At 41.4% G+C, this 24,894-nt stretch overlaps 3 protein-coding genes across 3 annotated transcripts; all 3 read right to left on the bottom strand.

Moving 5' to 3' along the window:
- Nucleotides 1–5,245: 5,245 nt before the first annotated feature.
- On the bottom strand, nucleotides 5,246–6,178 carry LOC150050808 (olfactory receptor 1A1-like). The gene has a single exon (XM_090351553.1). The coding sequence runs from the start codon at nucleotides 6,176–6,178 to the stop codon at nucleotides 5,246–5,248; it is 933 nt and encodes a 310-aa protein (XP_090207679.1).
- Nucleotides 6,179–8,576: 2,398 nt separating this feature from the next.
- Nucleotides 8,577–17,493, bottom strand: LOC150050807 (olfactory receptor 1A1-like). The gene is made up of 3 exons (XM_090351473.1): nucleotides 17,262–17,493; nucleotides 9,777–10,715; nucleotides 8,577–8,713 (listed from the first exon to the last, which is right to left on the bottom strand). The coding sequence occupies exons 2-3, from the start codon at nucleotides 10,708–10,710 to the stop codon at nucleotides 8,577–8,579; spliced, it is 1,071 nt and encodes a 356-aa protein (XP_090207599.1). The 5' UTR covers nucleotides 10,711–10,715; nucleotides 17,262–17,493.
- Nucleotides 17,494–21,342: 3,849 nt separating this feature from the next.
- On the bottom strand, nucleotides 21,343–22,278 carry LOC150050806 (olfactory receptor 1A1B-like). The gene has a single exon (XM_090351552.1). It carries the CDS (start codon nucleotides 22,276–22,278, stop codon nucleotides 21,343–21,345), a length of 936 nt encoding a protein of 311 aa, XP_090207678.1.
- Nucleotides 22,279–24,894: the final 2,616 nt, after the last annotated feature.

Raw genomic sequence — 24,894 nt, 5'->3', positions numbered from 1 at the left:
GTATTCATTCATCTGTAGTAGGCATCTGGGCTGTTTCCATCACTTTGGCTATTGTGAACAGTGCAGTGATGAACATGGCTGAGTAGGTGTCTTATCATATCCTGGGGTAGGGTAGATGCCCAGGAGTGGTATGGTGGGATGTAGGGAAGGTCTTTGCATCTATGTTCAGTAGAGAGATAGGTCTGTAGTTCTCTTTTTTTGTTGTCTTTCCGTGGTTTGGGAATGAGTGTAACATTAGCTTCATAAAATGAGTTTGGTATGGCTCTTTCTGCTTCTATTTCTCGGAAGAATTTCAAGAGTATAGGTATTAATTCATCTTTAAAAGTCTTGTAGAATTGCATACTGAAACTGTCTGGATCTGGGCTCTTTTTGGTTGGCATGTCTCTGATTGCTTCCACTATGTCATTGTATGAAATTGGTTTGTTCAATTGATTTATCTCTTCTTGGTTCAATGTGGGAAGCCTATGTTTATTTTAAAAAATCATTTCTACTAAATTTTCCTGTTTCTTTGAATGTAGGAAGTATTTATTCATAATGGACTGAATTTCTTGAGTGTCAGTTGTGATGATTCCCGTAGGATCTCTAATCTTGTTTATTTGAGTCTCCCTTCTCCTTTTTTTAAAAATTAATCTTGCCAGGGGTCTGTTGATTTTGTGGACTGTTTCCAAGAACCAACTTTTTGATTTATTAATTCTATTTATAGTAGATATTATTTCAATCTTTGATAGTTCCAATTTTGTTTTTGTTATTTCTGTGCTTCTGATCGTCTTAGAGTTAACTTTTTCTTGCTCTTCTAGGCACTTCAATTGCTTCTTTCGGTTGTTTACATGAGCTTCTTCTGTCTTTTTAGTATGGGCTCCTAGTGCGATAAATTTGCTCTATAAAACTGCTTTTGTGGCCGGGAATTTGGCCTAGTGGTCAAAGTGCTTGCCTAGCATGCACGAAGACCCGGGTTCGATTCCTTGGTACCGCATATATAGAAAGGGCCGGGAGTTTGGCCTAGTGGTTAAAGTGCTTGCCTAGCATGCATGAAGACCCGGGTTCGATTCCTCGGTACCACATACATAGATAAAAGCCAGAAATGGTGCTGAGGCTCAAGCGGTAGAGCTCTAGCCTTGAGAAAGTCCAAGGACAGTGCTCAGGCCCTAAGCTCAAGCCCAGGACTGGCAAAAAAAAAAAACTGCTTTTGCTGTGTCTCATAAGTTCCTTTGTGATGTATTTTGATTGTTCATACATTCAAGAAAGTTTTGAATTGCTTCTTTGATTTCTTCTGTAACCTAGGAGTTATTCAAAAGTGTGTTATTCAACTTCCAAGTGTTTGAATACTTTTTACCCTTTACTATGTGGTTCAGAAGTAGTCTGATTCCACTGTGATCAGATAGAATGCAGAGGATTATATCAGTCCTCTTGTATCTACTTAAGTTCTTTGTGTGAACTATTATATGATGTATATTGGAGTATGTTCCATGGGTTGCTGAGAAAAATGTATGGTGTTTTGCTATTGGGTTGAAGATTCTGTGTATGTCTGTTAAGCTAGGCTATGGTGTCATTTAAGTCAGAGGTGTCTTTGCTTATCTTTTGCTGAGTTGATCTGTCTTTTGGTGAGAGTGGCATATTGAAGTCTCCCACTATGACTGTGTTTGGGTTTATCTTGTCCTATAATTCTAAGAAATTTTGCTTGACATACTTAGGTGCTCCCATTTTGGGGGAGTAAATGTTTATAACTGTAATATTCTGGTTATGAATTGACCCCTTTACTAATATTAGTGGCCATCTTTATGTACTGATTTTACCGAGAAGTTAATTTTGTTAGGGATCAAGATTGCTACTCCTGCTTTTTTGCATGGTGTGTTGGAGTGGAAAATTCTTTTCCATCCCTTCACTTGAAGTTTGTTTCTGTCTTTGACAGCAAATTGATGGGTCTTGTTTCTTAATCCAATCTGCTGTTCTCTATCTTTTGATTGGGTTGTTCAGCCCATTCACATTTAGAGAAATTATGGAGAAGTGGTTTGTGTCCTTTGTCATTATTTACTTTTCCTTCTGTGTTTCTTTCTCTTTCTCCCCCCCTTTTGTGCTTACTGAATTATAGGTGATAGCTTCTTGATGGGAATTCTTGCTGTTCTGCTCTTTGTTCTTGATTATTTAATATTTTTTGTAATGCTGGTTTAGTGTGCATAAATCCATATAGCTTCTCTTTGGAATGAAATATTCTTGTTTCTCCCTCAAATTTAATGCTAGTTTTGCTGGATATATCATTCTGGATTGGCAGTTGTTGGTCTTCAGGGCATGAATGATATTTTTCCAAGCTTTTCTTGCATTTAGGGTTTGCATGGAGAGGTCTGCAGTGATTCTAATTTTTTTCATGGTAGTATAGTTCTTTCTTTGTTTGTGAAGCATTAAGGACCAGCTCCTTACAATTCAGGAATAATGTTTTTACTACAATGTGTCAGAGAGAGTTCCTTCTGAGGTCCTATTTATTCGGTGTCCTGAAGGATTCAGTAATGTGGGTGAGTTTTTCCATTTTGAGGTTAGGGAAGTTCTCTGCTTATCATCTTGGTGAGTAAGTGTTGCATTCCCTTCGTTTGAAACTCCCCCCCTTTATCAATTCCTATTACATGAAGATTAGATTTCTTGGCTGCGTCTGTCAGTTCTTGGACTTTTCTTTGGTGAATTCTGACCGATTTCTCCAGATTGATGACTCTGTTCCAGCTCTTGTGTTTTATCTTCCATTCCTGATGTCCTGTTCTCCATCTCAGTCAATCTGCTGCCTAGCACTTCCATTTTAGTTTGCAGTGTGGACATTGAGACCATCATGGCTGCTCTGAGGGTACTCATCTTTTCATCTAAGGAAATATAAACTTTGTCTCCACTTCTCTTTTAAAATCAAGGAACTCCTTGGTAATTTCCTGCTTCTATTCCTAGAATTGTTTTTGGAACTTTGCTTTAATCTCTTTAGGTGTGTCCATAATCATCTTCCTTGAGTGGAGTCATGTCTCGTGTCTCTTCCGGTGTCATTTCTTTGGGTGGTGTCTTCTCTCTCATCCCTTCACTCTTGTTTCCTTTTGGGATTTGTGTGGGGCTTTGGTTATGTATACATTTCATGATTTGTCTCTGTGATTTCCGCATTGGAAGTTCAGGACTTGCTAATTACTGTTGTAGATTTGATCTGTGTTCAATAGGTGGTGGTCTTTACTTGGTTTGGGGCTGGTGGCTCTCTTTGGGTATCTATCTATCTATCTATCTATCTATCTATCTATCTATCTATCTATCTGTCTGTCTGTCTATCTATCTGGTCCTCAGTCCAATTAATTCAGTTGCTGACTTCAGGTTGGTGGGTCCAGGTGTGGATTTGCGCTTTTGGTGTTTCTGGGATCAGGAGGAGTGTACAGCTGAGTTCCCATAGTGGCTCACAGTTATCTGTGTGAGCATTTGGGATTCAGCTGGATAGAGCCGCTGTTGAGGCTTGTCCACCAGGTTCTCAGCAGCAGGGGTCAGCTGCCGATGTGCCCCTTTGGATCTATTGCAGCAGGGAACACAGGTGATTTCAGGTATGGTTAGGTAGCTGTCGTTGGCACACACGCTGGTTCTGAATGATGAATGGCACTTGCTTTTTGACTGTGTGTTTGGACCTCAGCTGGGTAGCACAGCTGTCACCTGGTGACCAGCAGAATGGCCCAGCTGTAGCTGCTCTCTTTTGGTTTTCCAGCCCTTCAGTGGGAGTGTTCTCAATTCCCAGTAAGAGTGAGCAGCTATTGCTGACAAGCCCACTGGGTCCCAGTGGAGACATGTAGTTGCTGGTTGTGTCCACGCTGGTGAGTTAGAGAGCACCACTACAATGGGGTGGAGTGTACTCTGGATTCTGGGTCTGAGCATGCAGCCTTTGCTGATGTGCCCACAGGTTCCCAAAGGCTGCGTGCAGCTCCGATCCCAGGTCTCAGCTAGCCCAACCTGTACTATTTTGCCTGCCCCGTTCCCAGAGGTGGGGCCCAGCTAAGGACATGCACTCTGGGATTTTCCAAGGTAGGGTTCTCAGAGTGCAGGCTCAGATCTTGCTGGTCTGCCCTCCAGTACCTCGCTGTGTTTTGGGGTTTCTATCCCTACTCTGTTTTTCTGTACTAGGGCACAGTGTATACCTGATTTCTGCTGGAAGTACAGGGCCAGTTTTGGCTGTGAGTCTTTCTGTGTCTCAGTTGGGGGGGGGTTCCCCTGGTGCTGGCTTGCCAGAGGCTCCCAACAGTAGGGTGCCCCACCAGGTTTTGGGGTGCACATCCCCACCTGCTGTTGGGACACAGGTCTTAGCACCACTCAGTCTCCAGTCTAAATGGCCTGAGGCAGGTGTGAGCAGGGACACCTCCACATCAGTTGTTGGGATGCTGGGTCTTAGTGCCTGCCTGTCAGTCTCCAGTCTCAATGGACTGAGGGAGGGGGCTGTTGCAAGAAGGGGATCTTTCTATTTTTTTCTGAACTAGGACAGTGTGCACCCCTGATTTCCATTGGAAGTACAGGGCTGTTTTTGGCTGTGTATCGTTTTGTGTCTCAGTTGGGTAGGAGAGGAATGGAGGGAGGGAGGAAGGGAGAGAAAAAGGAAGGAAGGGAGAGTGGAAGCAGGGAGGAGGGAGAGTAGGAGATTTTAACCAACTAAAATAAGGAAAAATAGCTACTCAATTCAATTTCTTTTAAGCATGGGTAAATTATACTCAATTATGCCTAATCATTATTAGATTACCTTTCAGAGACTAATATTTTCTTTCATTTATTTATCTTTCATTAACATTTTAAAGATTCACTATACAAGTCTAGGATTGTGAATGTACAAGAATGTGTAAAGATAGCTCCTGCCCGCTGAAGATGACAGCAAACTCAAATACAACTTTCCATGAAAATTTTATAGACCTGAAAACATGGGTTGTGGCAGTCACACTTAAAGGCATTGACAGGAAAAATAGAATAATTTACAATGTGGCAGTGAAGAAGACGTGACTGACTTTTCCAACTTCATTCTGCTAGACAGAAGAATAAGCATGAATTCAGTGCTACCCCTATCACAAAAGAGCAAAATGAGTTGGAAGGAATAATTTCAACAAACTGACTGCTCTGATTATTACAAAATTTCTGAACAAAATAAATTTCAGATTGGAAAGATAAAGGCAGCATCTGATAGGAGGTAGAACTGGACATGGGTCTGATAGGAGGTAGAACTGGACTTGCATCAGTAAGGCCTTCCAGGACTCAGTGCATGATCTCATTAAAGTGATGAAGAACTTCTGCTGAAGAGTTTCCCTAGAGCCGCCTTCATGTCCCGGTTTCTCAGAGTGTAGATGAAAGGATTTAAAGTTGGGGTCACAGCTGTGTACATCACAGTAACCACTGCATCCTTCAGGCTGTAACTGGTCAGAGGTCGGAAATAGGTGCCCATGACTGTCCCATAGTATAAAGAAACCACTGTGAGGTGGGAGCCACAGGTAGAGAAGGCTTTGAGTATGCCCTTCCTGGATGGAACCCGTAAGACAGTGACAAACACCCAAACATAGGAGACAATGATACAAAACAATGGCACTGAGAAAACACCAGCACCAAGGTACATCATCTTCACATTAAAGTGGATATCAGAGCAGGACAGCTTCAGCAAAGGGGCAATGTCACAGTAGAAGTTGGCCACTTCCTTGTTGCCACAGAAAGACAAACTGGCTGTGAGCAGGGTGTGAGGAAAGGAATTGATGGTTGCAACAGCCCAAGACCCAACAACCATCAGGACACAAGAACGGGGTCTCATAATGGTGGTGTAATGGAGAGGACGGCTGATAGCCACAGCCCGATCAATGGCCATTGCTGCCAAGACATAGCTGTCTGTGTTACCAAAGGCTAACATGAAATCCATCTGCATGAAGCATCCCACATAGGAAATGGCTTTACTCCCCAAGACATGGTTGGCCAAGGCTTTGGGGATGGTGACAGAGGAGAAGAAGATGTCAACCAAAGAGAGGTTGGCAAGGAAGAAGTACATGGGGTTGTGCAGGCGACCGTCAGAGAGAATGGCCAGGATGATGAGCATGTTTCCACCCAGCGTGATGGGGTAAATGAAGAGGAAGAGGAGGAAGAAGATGTCTTCCTGGTGCTGCTGTCCAGTCACTCCCAGGAGAATGAAATCGGTGGTGGCAGACTGGTTTTCTTCTCTCATGGCTCCTGCAGAAGAAAGGGGAAAGGAATCTAGGATTCATAGTGTAGTCACTGACCTTTTATTTCCACCACTGTTGTCTTAAGTGATCAGCTGTCTTGGTAACTGAGTTCATGAAATCCCAATGGCACCTGTTGTTTCGGGAAATCTTCTTGGTTATGGAATTAATAGCCATTCACACATGGATACTTACTTCTGTCATAGGCTGTCTGCAAGTTATATGTGCTCATGTTTATTGTTCCCAAGGATACTGCCAGACAAACATCTCAGATTTAATCATTTTGCTCATATTCTTAAGATCATATTCTTTGCAGAAGATTCATAATTATGTGAATGCCTTACACACCCATTCATTCTGATGCCTCTCTCAGAGACCTTACCATCTCCCATAGAATCCAGTGTCCCATAGTACCGTTCACGCACATGAAAATGAAGAGATAGCATTATGGATTCTTGATAATCTATTCTAGTGCTGAGGATTCATTAGTGGGAAGATGAATTGGGGACATAGGAATATTCCCATTGGCTTGACACAGGATTTCAGAACCCAGGCATCTGAATTGGCACTGGTAGATTTTCAGTCCCTGGGATCACTGTTTTTTTTTAAGTCCTATAAAAATAGGCCCAGGACCATCACAAAATCTAATAACAACAGAACCTGGCAGGGATGTAGCCAAGAGGGATCACTACTACACTGTTGGTAGGAGTGCAGACTCATTCAACCACGATGGAAAGCAGTATGGCGGTTCCTTAAAAGACTAAACATAGAGATCCCCTATGACCCAGCAATTCCACTACTTGACATTTACCCAATCATCCAGAAACAAGGACATACTAAATCCACTAGCACAACAATGTTCATTGCAGCACTATTTACCATAGCAAAGATATGGAACCAACCCAGATGCCCCTCAGTTGATGAGTGGATCAACAAGATATGGTTTTTATACACAATGGAATTCTATGCTGGTGTCAGAAAGAATGACATCACCCCATTTGTAAGGAAATGGAAAGACTTAGCAAAAATCATATTAAGTGAAGTAAGCCAAACTCAATGGAACATGGGCTCAATGGTTTCCCTCCTTTGTCATAATCAGTAGAAACCCTGGACTCCCCTAGCAGAGATTTACAATAGAACAAAACCTAGATCATAAAGCCATATAGTATGATGCTAAAAGAAAGGACCTCCAGGATATAGAAACAAAAGCCATATAATGAGTGGTTGGTGTTTTTAATATACTATGTTTTTTCTCATCTCTTTTGCTATCCCTTGGTTAGCTCATATTGTTATAGTATTTTACCTTGTTATCTGATATATATATATATATATGCTTATTTGGTTATTTGAAATAAGATAGGGAAAGGGGGAAAACAAGATGAGGGGTGAGGTTGGGGGGGAAGGGAAATGGGACCAAGGCATGAGAAAGGGTATCAATGTTTGTGAATTAATGCACTTTCTGTCTGGTGAATATAATGTAACCCTTCTATTAATTACAATAGAAATATATGAAAAAAGGAGAAAACATTTGGGAAAGAACATTGGATTTTTGTTTTGTGAAAAGTTTTGACCCAAGTGAAGTATTTCAGACTGCACTATGAAGTGGCAGCAATAAGAAGGTTAGATGTGGGTACACTGATTACCTGACAACAACGGTATTCAGCCCCTTGACGTGAATGCAGGAATTGGAGCACATCCATTGTAAGAGTAATGAATGAGATGGCATTTTGACTGTCAGTAACTTGCAAGTAAAACCAGAGATCAGTCATCAAAACTGGACTTCAAGAATGAAAAGAAAAGCTGCACCAGAAACAGAAGAACAGGCTATATGGCCAATGCAGAACCCAAAGAGGCAGGGGATTCTGAGCAGAGGGACTTCAGGGTGGACACACACAGTGCCACACAGTGCAGTGTGGCTGTTGGGGTCTAGCATCTGCCGGAAGAGCCCAGGGAGAGGAGCCAAGAGGTACATCAATGAGAACCAGGGGGAACAGTCAGTGTCCTGCACTCACTGGAAGGAGGTCAGCGTCTCACATAGGACTGACCACTTGCATCCATATCCCTGGGAAGAATTTCTGGCTTGAGGTATCAATGACGTGATAGTGATGATGTGGATAATTATTCAGAGATCAGTAAGGCCAACTGCTTTCCCTTGTTATCCTAGGTCAACAGACCCAATGAGAACCCCATTTTCTGAGGGCTCCCACTTTTACTGCCACCTCTCTGTATGATTTCTCTCAGTCATTTCTCCAGACAAACCACATCAGATCAAAGACAATCACTGTACGCACCTCATGGGGCCTACTGATGGCCAAGGGAAGGAGTTGGTGGGTGTCCTTCCTGACTGATGTTACTGTCGTGAAAACTGTTTCCAATGTCTACAGCCCTGCCTGGGGAGTCAGCTCAAAATTGTTCCATTTTCTCTGCTGCTGCAGTCTTCACTTCTCTCCCTGATATGGCTCCATTGCGGACAGCTGGGTCTAGCATTGGCTGGCGTTCATTCTGGGGACAGACAGGCTGAGAGACCACAGCCTGGTACTCTGTGGATAAGATGGAGAAGGCAGGAAGGTCACCAGATTCTGACCCATCACAGTAGGGGCAGAAGGCGTTTTCCTGGGGGGGGAAGCCCAATGGCACAGAGTGCCAAGTCTACCTCCAGAAAGCTATGGTGACTTAGTATGAAGAAGAGTAGGAATTAGTTACCAGGTTATAAAGTCTCTGGAACCCTGGGTCTCTCAGGAATTCATTCAGGCCAAAGACAAACTAATTGTTGAGACTCATGGAAATATATCTTGCTGTGCTCTGAGCGGACACAGTGGGTCTCAAGAGGAGCCAGGGTTACCTGGAGTGTGTCTCCAGGGCGCCAGCTCTGGGCTGACCTCTGCCATCCACATGGTTGGATAAGATCCTCTCTTCCATATTGCACAGCATGAATTGAATACCATGCCAGGGGAATTGGGAAGGTCGTGGTATTTCTTCCTGCCCATGCCTGAGTCTTTATCTTGTTTAATGTATGTTATAAATTAGGATATGGCTTTAGAAGGGCTCAAGTGTGTACTTCATTTAATCCAACAGCTTCCAAATTTTGCAAATTCTAAGAACAGAATGTCAGCCAAGCCCTGGTGGTTCATACCTGTAATCCTTGCCACTTAATGGAACTTTACTGAGCCATTAGAGAGAATTATATAGTACCATTTGTAAAGAAAATGAAAAAACTGGAAAAGAATATGTTAAGTAAGTCACAGTAGTATGGGCTGGAATCAAAGAGAAATGGGTAGATGAATGAAAAGAGTAGTGGGAGATTGTGTACAAGAATTCTATACAGTACAAAATTCAGAAGAGTAAGGTAATGAAGGTAAAGGTGGAACAAGTCCACGTTGAAAGGGGTTACACTGATGAAAATACATTTTATTTGTTATTTCTTTGTTCCGTGGCAAAACCTTTGTAGAACTAGTTAATCATACTAATAAAAAGAAAATAAATTTAAAAATATATCCATCAATTTGAGGCTGTTGAGAGTCACCATCCTGTAGAAACTAGCATTAGACATGAATCTTCAAGTCCTTCCAAACCTAGACCCCAGCACCCCGTGTGTGATCTCACGCAGGGATGAAGAACTTCTGTGGAGGAAGAGTTTCCCCAGAGCCGCCTTCATGTCCCGGTTTCTCAGACTGTAGATGAAGGGATTTAGCATTGGAGTCACTGCTGTGTACATCACAGTAAGCACTGCATCCTTCAGGCTGTAACTGGTCAAAGGTCGGGAATACATGCCCATGATTGTTCCATAATACAAAGAAACCATCGTGAGGTGGGAGCCACAGGTGGAGAAGGCTTTGAGTATGCCCTTCGTGGATGGAACCCGTAAGACAGTGGCAAACACCCGAACATAGGAGACAATGATACAAAACAATGGCACAGAGAAAACGCCAACCCCAAGGTACATAATCCTTACATTGACTCGGATATCAGAACAGGACAGCTTCAGCAAAGGGATAATGTCACAGTAGAAGTTGGCCACTTCCTTGTTGCCACAGAAAGAAAGACTGGCTGTAAGCAGGGCATGGGGAAGAGCATTTGCATTTCCAACCACCCAAGACCCAACAACCATCAGGACACACAATCTTAGACTCATAATGGTGGTGTAATGGAGAGGACGGCTGATAGCCACAGCCCGATCAATGGCCATTGCTGCCAAGATATAGCTGTCTGTGTTACCAAAGGCTAACATGAAATCCATCTGCATGAAGCATCCCACATAGGAAATGGCTTTACTCCCCAAGACATGGTTGGCCAAGGCTTTGGGGATGGTGACAGAGGAGAAGAAGATGTCAACCAGAGAGAGGTTGGCAAGGAAGAAGTACATGGGGTTGTGCAGGCGACCGTCAGAGAGAATGGCCAGGATGATGAGCATGTTTCCACCCAGCGTGATGGGGTAAATGAAGAGGAAGAGGAGGAGGAAGATGTCTTCCTGGTGCTGCTGTCCAGTCACTCCCAGGAGGGTGAAATCGGTGGTGGCAGACTGGTTTTCTTCTCTCATGGCTCCTGCAGCGTGGAATGGGAAAGGAATCGAGAATTAGTAATGTAGTCACTGACCTTTTATATCCACCAGTGACTATTCTTCATTCACACCTGGACCCTCATTTCTAACATGAGCAGTCTGTAAGTTGGATGTGCTCGTGTTTAGCCTCCCCATGGATACGAGGATGCAAACAACTCAGGTTTAGTCATTTAGTAATTAAAGCTTCTATTCTTTGCAAAGTCTGTGAATGTCTTTACATCCATTCATTCTGATGCAAAATATTGCCCCTCTCTCAGAGCCCTCAATGTCTCCTGTGGCAGCCAGTGTCCCACACTTCCATCCATACACATAAAAATGAAGAGACAGCATTTTGGAGTTTCGAGGACCCTTTTTAAAAAAAATTTTGTTGGTCATGGGGCTTGAATTTTGGGTCTTGGCACTGTCCGTGAGCTCTTCAGCTCAAGGCTACCATCCTACCCTTGAACCACATCACCACTTCCTCCTTCCTGGTGATTATTGGAGATAAGAGTCTCATGTTTCCTTTGGTTCCCAGCCTGGCTTTGAACCTCCATCCTCAGATCTCAGACTCCTGAGTAACTAGGATTACAGGTTTAGCCACCAAGCCTGGCTTCTGAGGATCCTTTAGTGGGAAGTTTAATTTCAGAAATAGGAATATTCCCATTGGCTTGACGTGGGATTTCAGAACTCAGGCATCTGATTGGCACTGAAAGATTCTCAGTTACCCAGATCACCGTATTAAAGTTCTATAAAAATAGGCCTAGAGAATTTTCTTTATAACTGTCCCAGTGGTTGAGTAGATTTAGTAGGCTTTAGTAGATTTAGATGTAGTAATCTTTTATTTTTAGAAATCTTTAGATGTTCCCTTCCTTTTCTTATTCTTCAGATGAGTTATTGAATTGCATGTGACTACAATCACTGTGAGATAAACACCAGCACTATTGAAATAGCATGATGTTTACCCTGAGGACTTAGTCATCCTTGTAACCAGCCTGTTCACATTCAGATTATAAGATTTTACAAAAGAAAGGTATATATTGTCTTAAGGCCTCATATCTAAAATATATCAACAGCTCAAAAAATTGAATCACTCTAAAACTAATCTCCAAAGAAACAATCATCCCATTAAAAGATGGGCCAAAGACTTAAAGAGAGTCTTCTCTGAAGAAGAAATAAGAATGGCCTATAGACACATGAAGAAATGCTTGACATCTCTGGCCATAAAAGAAATGCAAATCAAAACAACGCTGAGATTCCACCTCACTCCAGTTAGAATGGCCATGTTCAAGAAATCTAATAACAACAGATGCTGGCAGGGATGTGTTCAGGAGAGATCACTACTACGCTGTTGGGGGGAGTACAAACTCGTTCAACCACTATGGAAAGCAGTGTGGCAGTGCCTCAAAAGACTAAACATAGAGCTCTCCTATGACCCATCAATTCCACTACTTGGCATTTACCCAACCATCCAGAAACAAGGACATACTAAATCCACTAGCACAACAATGTTCATTGCAGCACTATTTACCATAGCAAAGATATGGAACCAAGCCAGATGTCCCTCAGTTGATGAGTGGATCAAGAAGTTGTGGTATTTGTTCACAATGGAATTCTATGTTGCTGTCAGAAAGAATGACATCGCCCCATTTGTACAGAAATGGAAAGACTTAGCAAAAATCATATTAAGTGAAGTAAGCCAAACTCAATGGAACGTGGGCTCAATGGTTTCCCTCATTTGTCATAATCAGTAGAAACCTTGGGCTCTACTAGCAGAGATTTACAATAGAACAAAACCTAAATCCATAAGGCCATGTAGTATGATGCTAAAAGAAAGGACCTCCAGGATATAGAAACAAAAGCCATATGAGTGATTGGTGTCTTTAATATACTATGTTATTTCTCATCTCTTTTGCTATCCCTTGGTTAGCTCATATTGTTATAGTATTTTACCTTGTTATCTGATATATTGGATATATGCATATTTGATTATTTGAAATAGGATAGGGAAAGGGGGAAAACAAGATGAGGGGTGGGGGTGGTGGCAGGAAAATGGGGACCAAGACATGAGAAAGGGTATCAGTGTTTGTGAATTAATGCACCTTCTGTCTGGTGAATATAATGTAACCCTTCTATTAATTACAATAAAAATATATGAAAAAAGAAAGGTATATAATGTCTTTTTTATTGCTTCATATAATTATTATGGAGCAATGCTCATTGCATGAACCCATTCATTCCCATTCATTGTTCCTTGAATTGAATCCTGATTTATTTCCATCAGTCCCCACATGAGGAATGCACACAAGCACAATCACACATTATCCCCTGACTGCACATCTTTTCTTCATTTTTTTGGTTTGTTTTTGGGTTTTGGCCAGTCCTAGGGTTTAAACTCAGGATCCAGGCACTGTTACCGAGCTTCTTTGTGCTCAAGGCACGTGCTCTACCACTGGAGCACAGTACCACTTCCAATTTTTCGAGTGGTTTATTGGAGATAAGACTCACGTGGACTTTTTTCTTTTGCCAGGGCTGGCTTCGAACCATGATCCTCAGATCTCAGCCTCCTGAATAGGTAGGATGATCAGTATGAGGCACTGGTGGCCAGCCTCACTTGCTTTAAAAAAAACACAAACACACATCCTTTATCGCATAACTCAGGCTTTTTATTTATTTTTTTATTTTATTATTTTTTTATTTTTTTGCCAGTCCTGGGCTTGAGCTCAGGGCCTGAGCACTGTCCTTGGACTTTCTCAAGGCTAGAGCTCTACCACTTGAGCCTCAGCACCACTTCCGGCTTTTTTCTATGTATGTGGTACCGAGGAATCGAACCCGGGTCTTCATGCATGCTAGGCAGGCACTTTAACCACTAGGCCAAATTCCCGGCCCTCATGCTTTTTATTTTCACTGTCTCAGTGCTTTATCTCAGGCCATAATGTAGCGAGGCTTCCAGAAGTTCTTCCCTCCATTTCCCCCCTTCTTGATCCATACATGCTCCAATGCAGCAGAAAGTACTAGTGGGCTTGCACAGGCCCAGGCTCTACTATTTTCCTTGGACACACAAGTAAACCACATTTCCATGCCATTTTTCAAGGGATGTGACCATGTGACAGTGCTAGCCCATCCATTTGCATATTCTAGTTCTGAGATTCCTCCACTGTGTACAAATATTCAGGACCTTGATGGGAGGATGGAGCAACCTGGAGAGATGAACCTGCTTCCCTGTATTGTCCCCAACTACAGGAGAACTTCTCACCATCAAAACCCCTCGATTGGACTGTTATATATTAGAAAAGAAATGCTCATTCTAAGTCATTTTTACATCTACCATCAATTTCCTACAGTGATCTGAAATGTAATTAGGTAATTCAATAATTTTTCTAAGATTAATTACTACTAAACATAATTCATTCTATGATTAATTCAATGAGCAGTTCTCAATGATTCTGTAACACCTGTGAATTAAACAACAAGAATGAATGTTTATAAATCTAATTACTTTATCATATCTCATTACGATGAACTTTTCTGTCTGTGAATCTATAGTTAAATCATTCACATGTCCCTCTTCTCACAAAATCATAATACTCAAAGTGTTAAAGGGTTCAATAAATCTAGATGGCCTGGAGACTATGTTTTACTCAGATGATACACAAAAGAAGGATTTCATCATAACTAATGTACAAGTCTCATTGCTATGAAAACACAGAGGAACAATAGATGAACATAAAAGTTTAAAAAGACATGAAGATCAGTCTTGTAATAAACTATGGATGGGCAGGGAAAGTGGCTTAGAAGTAGAGTGCTTGCCTAAACTGCAAGAAGCCCTGGATTCTATTCCTCAAAACCACATAAACATAAAAGCCAGAAATGATGCTGTAGCTCAGGTGGTAGAATGCACTAAGAGAATAAAAGAGGCAGAGACACAGAGGGGGTTCCCTGTGAGCAAATGGGTTTGTTTATACTGGTCAAGATCCAAGAGTCATTTCTCATGCCCACAGTCAGGTTCATTACAAGAAAGGTTCAGGTAGGAAAAACAGTACAGTCAGTTCATCAACCAGAGGAGATTTGACTAATTTTCTAATAAAGTAATTAATGGTCCAGTGCTTCTCCAGGTAACTCATTCTATATGAACTTTTTCTTCTACTCATGGGATATTTAGCCAGTTAAGCTCTTTGCTACATTTTGGATAACAGTGCAATTATGGCACTGTCAGAAAAATGAGATGGGGGCCAGGAGTTTGGCCTAGTGGTAGAGTGCTTGCCTAGCATGCACGAAGACCCAGGTTCCATTCCTCGGTACAACACACTTGAAAAATGCCAGAAGTGGTGCTGTGGCTCAAGTGGTAGAGCTCTAGCCATGAGAAAGCCCAAGGACAGTGCTCAGGCCCTGAGTTCAAGCCCCAGGACTGGCAAAAAAAGAAAAAAAAGAAAAATGGGGTGAACTTGCATTCTTCTCCACAATACATAAGCTGTTCATTTTCTCTTCCACAGTAACTGAGGGAGAGTGGAGAAACCACACAGACTGGCTAGGTAACTCACAGTGCCTATTCCAATTAGACTCTTCACTCTTCTCAGCCCTTGCCCCCTATATCCGCAGATGTCCATCGAAACCTTTGCCACTCTCTGCCCCTCAACATGACACCTGCAAAAGCACTGCTCCCCCTGCATGAATGTCAATTCCCTCTTCTGTGAGAAACAGCCCACACGGGACTGTTTCCTTCATGTTTTCCAATATACATAATACACACATAATTTGCACAAACATGTCACATCTTATGCCCTTTCTGCTAGGTCTCAAAAAAGAAAAGATGTTTAGTGTGCAGGCTACTCTTGTCTTCTTTTTCCTTTCCTCGGTCATTTTCCCCATCAACTTGTTCAGTTGTAGTACTTTGTCTTTTTAATACCCACGTCGACACCAGCTCTTTCCCATGGAGCAGGAACGATGCCTCTCTATTCATTCACTATATCATCCTCTGCCTTGTAAAACTTCTAACTTTTCTTTCTTCCTGAACCACTCTGGTTTGTAGGGATGACTGAATAATATATATACATATATATATCTATGTATATATGTATATATATAATTTATTGTTATACTATTCATAGGCCTTTACCTCTGGATCTGAGCCTTTTCTGCTTAAGATGAGGTGTTCTACCATTTGAACCACAGCTCCACTTCCAACTTTTTGGTGCTTAATTAGACATAACACTCACTGGACTTTCTTACCCAGGTTGGCTATGGACTGTGATCCACAGATCTCAGTCTCCTGAACCACTGGCATCAAACAAGAAATCTATATTTTAAAATACAGATGTGAATGTTTCTATTACTTGAAATTCATTCAGTCTCCTACCAATCAATTATAGACAAAGTCCAATTTACATATCAGGAAGAAAGCTTCTAGGACCCAAAGTTCAAGCCGGTGCAGTGTGAGCACATGCTTGTCTGGGGCTGAGGATAGAAACTAGGACAGACACACATCTGGAAAAGAACATTGGATTTTGTTTGTGGAAAGTTCTGAGTCAAGTGAAGGATTTCAGACTGCATTATGGCAGGTTAGATGTGGGTGCACTAATTAGCTGACAACAGAGGTATTCAGCCTCTTGAAGGAATTGGAGCACATACATTGTAAGAGTAATGGATGAGATGACATTTTGAGAGTACCTCACAAGCATTACCAGAGGATCAGTCATCAAAACTAGACTTTAAGAATGAAAGGAAAAGTTGCACCAGAAACAAAGGACCAGTTGATAGAGCCAATGCAGAACCCAAAGAGGCAGGGAACCCAGGGAGAGGGAATTATGAGCAGAGGGACTTCAGGGTGGACACACACAGTGCCACACAGTGGAGTGTGGCCAGGAAGAGACAAAAAGACCCTCAGAGCCCAGGGAGAGGAGCCAACAGGTGCATCAATGAGAACCAGGGGGAATATTCAGTGTCCTGCACTCACTGGAAGGAGGTCAGCATATCACCTAGGACTGACCACTTGCATCCAAGTCCCTGGGAAGAATTTGTGGCCTGTAGTATCAGTGACAATCGAGTGATGATGCCATGGACGGACAAGTTTTCGGAGCGCAATAACATTTGTTATCCTACGTCAACAGACCCAGTGAGAAGCCCAATCTTTTGAGGGCTCTCATATTCATCTGCAGGATCCATAGCTAGTCCCTGACCATGAAATGCTGCAGTTCTGTGAAGGGCCCACTGCCAGGATCTATGGACTGTGAGAGTGTACAGTACCTGTGCAGCTTTGTCTTTGACCATGCATTTGACTACTCCGTGTGTGTGTGTGTGTGTGTGTGTGTGTGTGTGTGTGTGTGTGTGTGTGTGTATTGTTTCAGAATGAAGATGGAGCTGGAGAGAGGAAGAACTCAGTCACCGCTGTCCTCTTCTAGTTTGTGTTCATGAACAAGAGCTCCTGGAGGAGTGTCGTCAAGGTGGAATCAGGCAGACATTTGTGTCCCACTTTTACTGCCACCTCTCTGTGTGAATTCTCTCAGTTCATTTCTCCAGACAAACCACATCAGATCAAAGACAATTACTCTACTCACCTCATGGGGTCTACTGATGGTCAAGGGAAGGAGTTGGTGGTTGTTCTTAACTGACTGCTGTTGCTGTCATGAAGACTTTCCAATGTCTACCTGGGGAGTCAACTCAGTTGTTCCATCTGCTGCAGTCTTCACTTCTCTCCCTGATATGGCTCCATTGCGGACAGCTGGGTCTAGCATTGGCTGGCATTCATTCTGGGGACAGACAGGTGGAGAGACCACATCCTGGTACTCTGTGGCTAAGATGGAGAAGGCAAGAATGTCACCAGATTCTGACCCATCACAGCAAGGGCAGAAGGCATTTTCCTGGGGGAAGCCCAATGGCACAGAGTGCCAAGTCTATCTCTGGGAAGGTTGGTGACTAATTCCTACTCTTCTACTCTTCTACTCTTCTTCCAAAGAGTAGAAGAGTAGGAATTAGTTACCAGGTTATAAAGTCTCTGGAACCCTGGGTCTCTCAGGAGTTCATTCAGGCCAAAGACAAACTAATTGTTGAGACTCATGGAAATGTATCTTGCTGTGTTCTGAGCAGATACATTGGGAGGGAGGGGAAGTAAATGAGGTGTATATATACACAATCCATTAGAAAGAATGATAATGTATCTTTTGAAAAAAAAATAGATGGACCTTGAAAGAATACATCAAGTGAAGTAACTCCTGCCCTGAGAGATAAAGGACTCAAGTTTTCTCTTATACAGAGAATTTATACTATAAATGTATAAGTAAACACATATTGGGTTGTATGCAGTGGAGAGAAACGTATTAACAGATACATGTACTCGCAGACAAAAATTTAAATGATGTAATTCCTTAGAAAAACTAAGCCACGGTCCAACAAGATCAATCCCAAGAAACTTGCACTTGAAAGTAGGTGAGGGTTGGTGAAGGATAGCTGATAACCAATGAAGAGAGGAAGAAGAGACCAGGAATGTAGTCATAATATTTAAAACATAGCCCATGAAATTAATAAAATTGAGGAGAGGAGTTGGGAGAGATGGGAGAGAATAGAGGAAGGGTGCCATCGATCAAGATGCATTGTACTTACAAACTGATTTATTTTTTGTACAACTACCTAAAGGTAATAAAAAATTATTTTTGAAAAGGGGAAATGTAGATGATAATGAAATTAATCTGTAAAGAGAAAGCAGGTGTTTTAAGAAACAGCAGTAGAAGATAAATTGGAAAAATATGTATAATTATTTTCATATCTGAAATATTATTATTGCATGTGACTTTATTGAGTTTACTCGTAGGAACTAAATTAACTTGTATGTGTTACTTAACTGTACTATTTCTGGATTCATTAGTTCATTTAACACAAATTTATTGGAAATGAGCTGTTCTAAGTCCTATAGGTATAATCAGGACCAAGACGGATCTGAAGTCTTTGCACTCTGATAGAAGAGACAGATGATGAAATTATGAAGAAATTTCATGGACTAACGTTGAAAATGCAGATAGAAAGCCTTGATTCTTCATCACTTTGTCAACCACTCAGCTTTATATTCATTTGTAGTCGACTACTCTTTGGTCAGATGGGAGATAGTTACGATATTATGATATTCCTCATTCTAAGTAATGTATAGACCAAGGTTACTAAAATGTAGGGACATTGGCCAGGAGTTTGGCCTAGTGGTACATTGGTTGCCTAGTATGCACAAAGACCCGGGTTCGATTCCTTTGTACCACCCACAGAAAAAGCCAGAAGTGCGCTTAAGTGGTAGAGCTCTAGCCTTGAGAAAGGGTAGTGTTCAAGCACTGAATTTAAGCTCCAGAACTGGCAAAAATAAAAGAATAAAAGAATAAATAAATAAATAAATAAATAAAAATGTAGGGACATTCATCCTCCAACATCCATGGGCAAATTCTTGGTAATGTGATAAAGCAACACAAGATAAAAATTTAATTTTTTTCCCTCACAATTAAGAAGGCAAATAGGAAAGAAACAACTTATACACTGTTGAAATATACACTTGGCCCGTATCAAATTCAGAGCCTCATGCTTGCCAGGCCAAGTATTTTGCTGCTTGAGCCATTGAGCTTTTCAGATTTTCAGATAATGCTTCATCTTAACTTGTCGTTGAGCTGATATTGAACTGTGATCTTCCTACCTCTCCCTCCTGCACATCTAGAATTACAGACATGGTTACCATGTCTACCCGAGTTAAAACAGAAGTATGCTGAGCAATTATTAATGATATAATATTTGAGAAAGTTTAATAATTTTTCTCATAGTAGAATCAAGCTGTGAACAGTAGGATTTCTCAGAGAAAAATGTCAGATCTGCTGGATTAACTCTCCTGGATTTAAGAATATCACCTATATCATGGGTCATGACTAGAATTAAACCTGACATCCTCCCGAGCCATGCTGGAAAAATATGGCCACAGGATTTCCTTATAGTCTCAATGTTTTATTTCATGTTATAGTTAGCTGAATAAAGACTTTACTATGTAACTTAATATTATTTTAAATTGTAATGAATCTACTAGTAATTGTTACGTTTAGTATGATTTCATGGAGAATTGTGATCTTAAGGGACAGAATGGTTTACTCAAACATGAAACTCAAAAATTTCTTCCAAGGTCATTTTGTCATAGGTTTTTTTTCCTCTTTTTGGTTGTGGACCTGAGAATTTAACTCAAGGCCTGAGAAATGTCCCTAAGCTGAGATTTGGGTTGGGGGTTTTAAATTGTTTGGATATTCTGGATATTAGACGAAAATCTGGTATGTAGTTAGCAAAAATCTGCTTCTATTTTACATGCCTCCCTTTTAGCTTATTGGCTATGTCCTTTGCCATGCAAAATTTGATGCAGTCCCATTTCTCAAGTCTTTCTTTGATTTGCTGTGCTTTTGTGCCCAGGAACTCTAATGCGTCTCCTACTCCTTCCTGTAATAGTTCCATGCTTTCAGGTCTTCCATTGAAGTCTTGGATTCATTTTGAGTTGATGCAGGTGCAAGTGATATATAAGGGCCTAGATTCTGTTTTCTGCATGTTGATATCCACTTTTGCCAGCACCATTTATTGAAAAGGCTTCCAGCCTATGTTTCTGGCTCCCTTATCAAATACCAACTAGTTGTGGGTCTGCAGGTTTATGTCTGGGTTGTCTATTCTGTTCCATTGGTCTTCGGGACTGTTTTTGTGCTATTTCATGACTATGGCTCTGTAATAGAGCATGAAGTTTGGTATTATTATTCTTCCAGTACTCTTCTGCCTGCCAATGGTTGCTGCTGCTATTCAGAGTCTTTTGTCTTTGCACATGAATTTTTGGATTGCATTCTCTATCTCATTGAAGAATGCTGTTGGGGTTTGGATGGGTATTTACCTGGATTGGTAGATTGGGGCATCATTGTCATTTTCACAATGTTAATTTTTCCAATTGAGGAACATGGAAGGTCTTTGTGCATTTCCTTAAGGCTTCTTCAAGTTCCTTCTTTACATTTTTAAAGTTCTCCCTGTAGAGATTCTTTGATAACTGATGCTCACAAGGATGTGGCCAAAAGAGAACCAAGACACAGTAAAGTTACCAGCACCTTTGTGTTCCTTGCAGTAATATTCACCATAACCAGGACATGGAATCAGTCCAGATGCCCCTCACTGGACAAATGGATCAAGAACAATGGATCAAGAACTTGTGGAATTTTACTCATCCATTAGAAAGAATGGCATTGTCTCATTTGTGAAGAACTGGAAATATCTGGAAAAGTTATTTGAAGAAAGTCAGGTTTGGATGGGATGGTTTCAAAGGGAAATGGGTAGATGAATGAAGAGGAAAAGCAGGGGAGAATGCATTCAAGAGTTCAGTACATATCCTACAAAATTAAGAATGAAGTGAACTTAAGAGAAGGACGGGTAAGGATGTCCAAAGGATGACCCTGATGAAGATATATTACATTAATCAATTCTGTTGTTAAATGGCAACTCCTTTGTACAACTACTTAAAGGTAATATTACAAAGAAAATGAATGGAAAGTAAATAAATTAGAGGCTGTTAAGGTGAGAGTCAGCATCCTGTAGAATGTAGCAGTGAACTTGAATTTTCAAGTCTGTCCTAACCTGGACCCCAGCACTCAGTGCATGATCTCACAGCATGGATGAAGAACTTCTGCAGAAGAGTTTCCCCAGAGCCGCCTTCATGTCCCGGTTTCTCAGAGTGTAGATGAAGGGATTTAGCATTGGGGTCACAGCCGTGTACATCACAGTAACCACTGCATCCTTCAGGCTGTATCTGGTCAGAGGTCGGAAATACATACCCATGACTGTCCCATAATACAAAGAAACCACCGTGAGGTGGGAGCCACAGGTGGAGAAGGCTTTGAGTATGCCCTTCGTGGATGGAACCCGTAAGACAGTGGCAAACACCCGAACATAGGAGACAACGACACACAGAAATGGCAATGAGAAAACTCCAACCCCAAGGTACATCATCTTTACATTAAAGCGGATATCAGAGCAGGACAGCTTGAGCAAAGGGGCAATGTCACAGTAGAAGTTGGCTACCTCCTTCTTGCCACAGAATGAAAGACTAGCTGTAAACAGCATATGGGGGAAGGAATTGAGGATTGCAACTATCCAAGACCCCACAACCATGAGGACACAAGAACGGGGTCTCATAATGGTGGTGTAATGGAGAGGACGGCTGATAGCCACAGCCCGGTCAATGGCCATTGCAGCCAAGATATAGCTGTCTGTGTTAGCCAAGCCTATCATGAAATCCATCTGTGTGAGACATCCAGCAAAGGAGATGGCTTTGCTACCCATGAGATGGTTGGCCAAGGTTTTGGGGACGGTGACAGAGGAGAAGAAGATGTCAACCAGAGAGAGGTTGGCAAGGAAGAAGTACATGGGGTTGTGCAGGCGACCGTCAGAGAGAATGGCCAGGATGATGAGCATGTTTCCACCCAGCGTGATGGGGTAAATGAAGAGGAAGAGGAGGAAGAAGATGTCTTCCTGGTGCTGCTGTCCAGTCACTCCCAGGAGAATGAAATCGGTGGTGGCAGACTGGTTTTCTTCTCTCATGGCTCCTGCAGCATGGAAGGGGGAATTCAGAATTACTAATGTAGTTATTGAATATTATAATGTTTCATTGCTGACATATTTTACTCAGAAAGTCAACCAATCTTCCCCCTGAGTTTATTAAATAACCACAGTTTGGAGAGAATTTGTGTTTTCAATAGGAGTAAATGTTTTTACATTTCAATCCAGAGTGAGAAATGTATGTATCAGGGGTTGACCTTTCCCATGAGCACCTAGCCGTCTCTAATTTTCAGCCATATTCCAGTCCTAGAGTCTTGTTACAGCTCATAGAAAAATCATGAGCATGGGAGGAAAAAAGTACACTGTCTATCTGTTCAATATGAAGGGTCTATTTTCTTCTCTTAAAACTCTTACAATATCTTGGTGAGGCCAGAATCACACACTTAACTTATTAACCGTGGTAAGGTAAAGGCAGCACTTTGCAATCTTTGACAAAGTTTTCTATTGCAAGGGCTCTGTTAGTAAAGGGACTCACTTGAAACTGAGGAATGGTTCTTTTGACCAATCTTGTTGTGATTCCAGACCCCAGGAGGTGCTAGGGATTTACTCTGCTTTGGTAGATGGTAAGACACAAGATTACTAGATTTTGCTGTTACCAAAACGACCCCGGTGAAGTTTCTCCCCTGGTGCTTCATTTACAAGCGGATTTTCTATCTCCTTTAATAGACACTCTATTTGGAAAACACACAATTATACATAACCACAATCACAATGTGTTTCTCTCAGTCTTCCTTTCCTGTTTCAGTTTGCTTTTGTTTTTTTTTTTTTGTATGACACACACACACCTTCAGAATGGCTGTCAGTGCTCACTGTGCTTCTCAGTGTATTTTTGAAAGCTTGGGGTCTCTCTCTCTTCACATTTCCATGTTTGGGTATCCTGTCAACATTATTGACCCTACCACACATTCTGTAGCATGCGGCTTAAATCTATCTACAAAATTTGGTAGAGGAAAGAGCATATATTGTTTGTGTCTTCCAAAATGCCTGTTGTAGAGTACTGGTCACTGGTTTGTGCTCAATATTATTTGAGGTGAATGCTTGCTTATTTCTGGCCTTCCCCACATCTCATATGCTTGCAAATACAATTACTCAATTTGTCTCTTTCTGGAACATCTCTCTGCTCCTTTTGACTTCTTTTTTCATTTAAATTAATGACTTCATAACTCCAAGTTCCTCTTGTGTCCAAGTGCTTTACCATAGCCCAGCATGCTTTTCTTCCTGAATACTGGAATGTTCTAGTAACTGCTCCATCACAGGTTACTTTGTCTTTGATCTAAGTTTGTTCTCTCAGGCATAAGAATTACAGTAGTGTCCACTATAATTACTTTGTCAGCTTTATGCTGTCCTTCTCTTGCTTGGACACTGGGTTAACTACACTTCCCAGCCTCCCTTGCAATGAGATGGTCCCACACAGGCACTCCAGGTATGGTCTTTCTTCCCACTCTCCCCTATGCCCATGGTTTAGGTGAGATCAATGTGTATCTCCAGTTCCACATATCCAGGAAAAGCCATCCACCACCAAAAGGATTGGCTTGAACAGTTTCCTGGAAAAAATATATAATCTTATTCTTTTTAAGCATCTTTATATTTTGCTGTGTGTTTGCAATCAGAGTGGTGAATACCATAGGGAAGGCCGTATTTTTTCTAGCTCCTAAAAAATTGCTTGAATGACATTTGAAATACGATGTAAAACTCAATGTTAAATTCTTTAATTAAAAATATTTTAAAAAATTGTTTGAGTTCATACTGAAGTCAATCAAAAATAAATCTGGGTTTCTTCTACTACAGATGTAAATTATACACTGAGCATTTGGAGAGTAGGTCCAATTATTTTTGTTGCAACTAATCATACTGTGCTTTCTTATCTGTGCACCTATGATAGTTGGTTTTGTTTCTGAAGACTCCCTTCCCCATCTTCACAGAAAATCACAGTGCCCCAAGCTGAAGGGTTCAGCCAACCTGAAGTGCTCAGAGACTGTGATTTTCTCCTACAACAAGGAGGAGGAAGATTTCAGAGCTGGGCTCTTAGCTACATGCCATACTAAGCTGATGTGGCCTAGTCTCATTTCTATTAAAACTCATAGAAATTGTAAATAAGTATGAAGTTTCAAATATCAAAACAAATTTCTAACCTTGAGTGTGGGATACTGAAAGAAAAGTGAAAGCTCTGTAAGCAACACTGTTGTGGTCGTGCCTGCAATGTGGATTAGGTAGGCAATGAGGGTGGATATGGGTGAATTTCTTCTTGAGTACAAGAGATATGGCACAAGAGCCACATGACTAATAGGGATTAATAGTCTCTGTAAGATGATATTGACCAAGACGTGCTGTCCTTATAAACTGATATATGGAGTGGAAACCTCTTTGTACAAAACTACTTAAAGAAAATTAAAAAAAACAGAAATGGTTAAAGTATCTGCAAGAAACATCTGAAGAGTTTCACTGTAAATGAAAAGGAATAGAGAAAGAATTTTGCCATGTAAGAATTAGAAGGAAAAGAAAATAGAGAATTCACAGAAAAAGTAATTAATTCCAAAGAGAACTCTAGATTCCAAAGCGAAATTGCTAGGTAGAGATTTCAGCAAGTCTGTGTTCTAA

The sequence above is a fragment of the Megascapheus bottae genome, chromosome 17 (genome assembly GCF_031878675.1).
Source record: "Megascapheus bottae isolate mThoBot1 chromosome 17, mThoBot2.hap1, whole genome shotgun sequence".
NCBI lineage: Eukaryota > Metazoa > Chordata > Mammalia > Rodentia > Geomyidae > Megascapheus > Megascapheus bottae.
The sequence above is the reverse complement of the archived record's forward strand: the minus strand, read 5'-3'. Positions and strand labels throughout refer to the sequence as shown.

Excerpts from the sequence above, each read along its gene's own strand:
- LOC150050808 (XM_090351553.1), bottom strand. The coding sequence starts at position 6,178 with ATGAGAGAAGAAAACCAGTCTGCCACCACCGATTTCATTCTCCTGGGA.
- LOC150050807 (XM_090351473.1), bottom strand. The coding sequence starts at position 10,710 with ATGAGAGAAGAAAACCAGTCTGCCACCACCGATTTCACCCTCCTGGGA. Across the intron at positions 8,714-9,776 it reads CAGAAGTTCTTCATCCCTGC|AGTACCAGGCTGTGGTCTCT; the intron begins GTGAGATCACAC and ends TCTTATCCACAG.
- LOC150050806 (XM_090351552.1), bottom strand. The coding sequence starts at position 22,278 with ATGAGAGAAGAAAACCAGTCTGCCACCACCGATTTCATTCTCCTGGGA.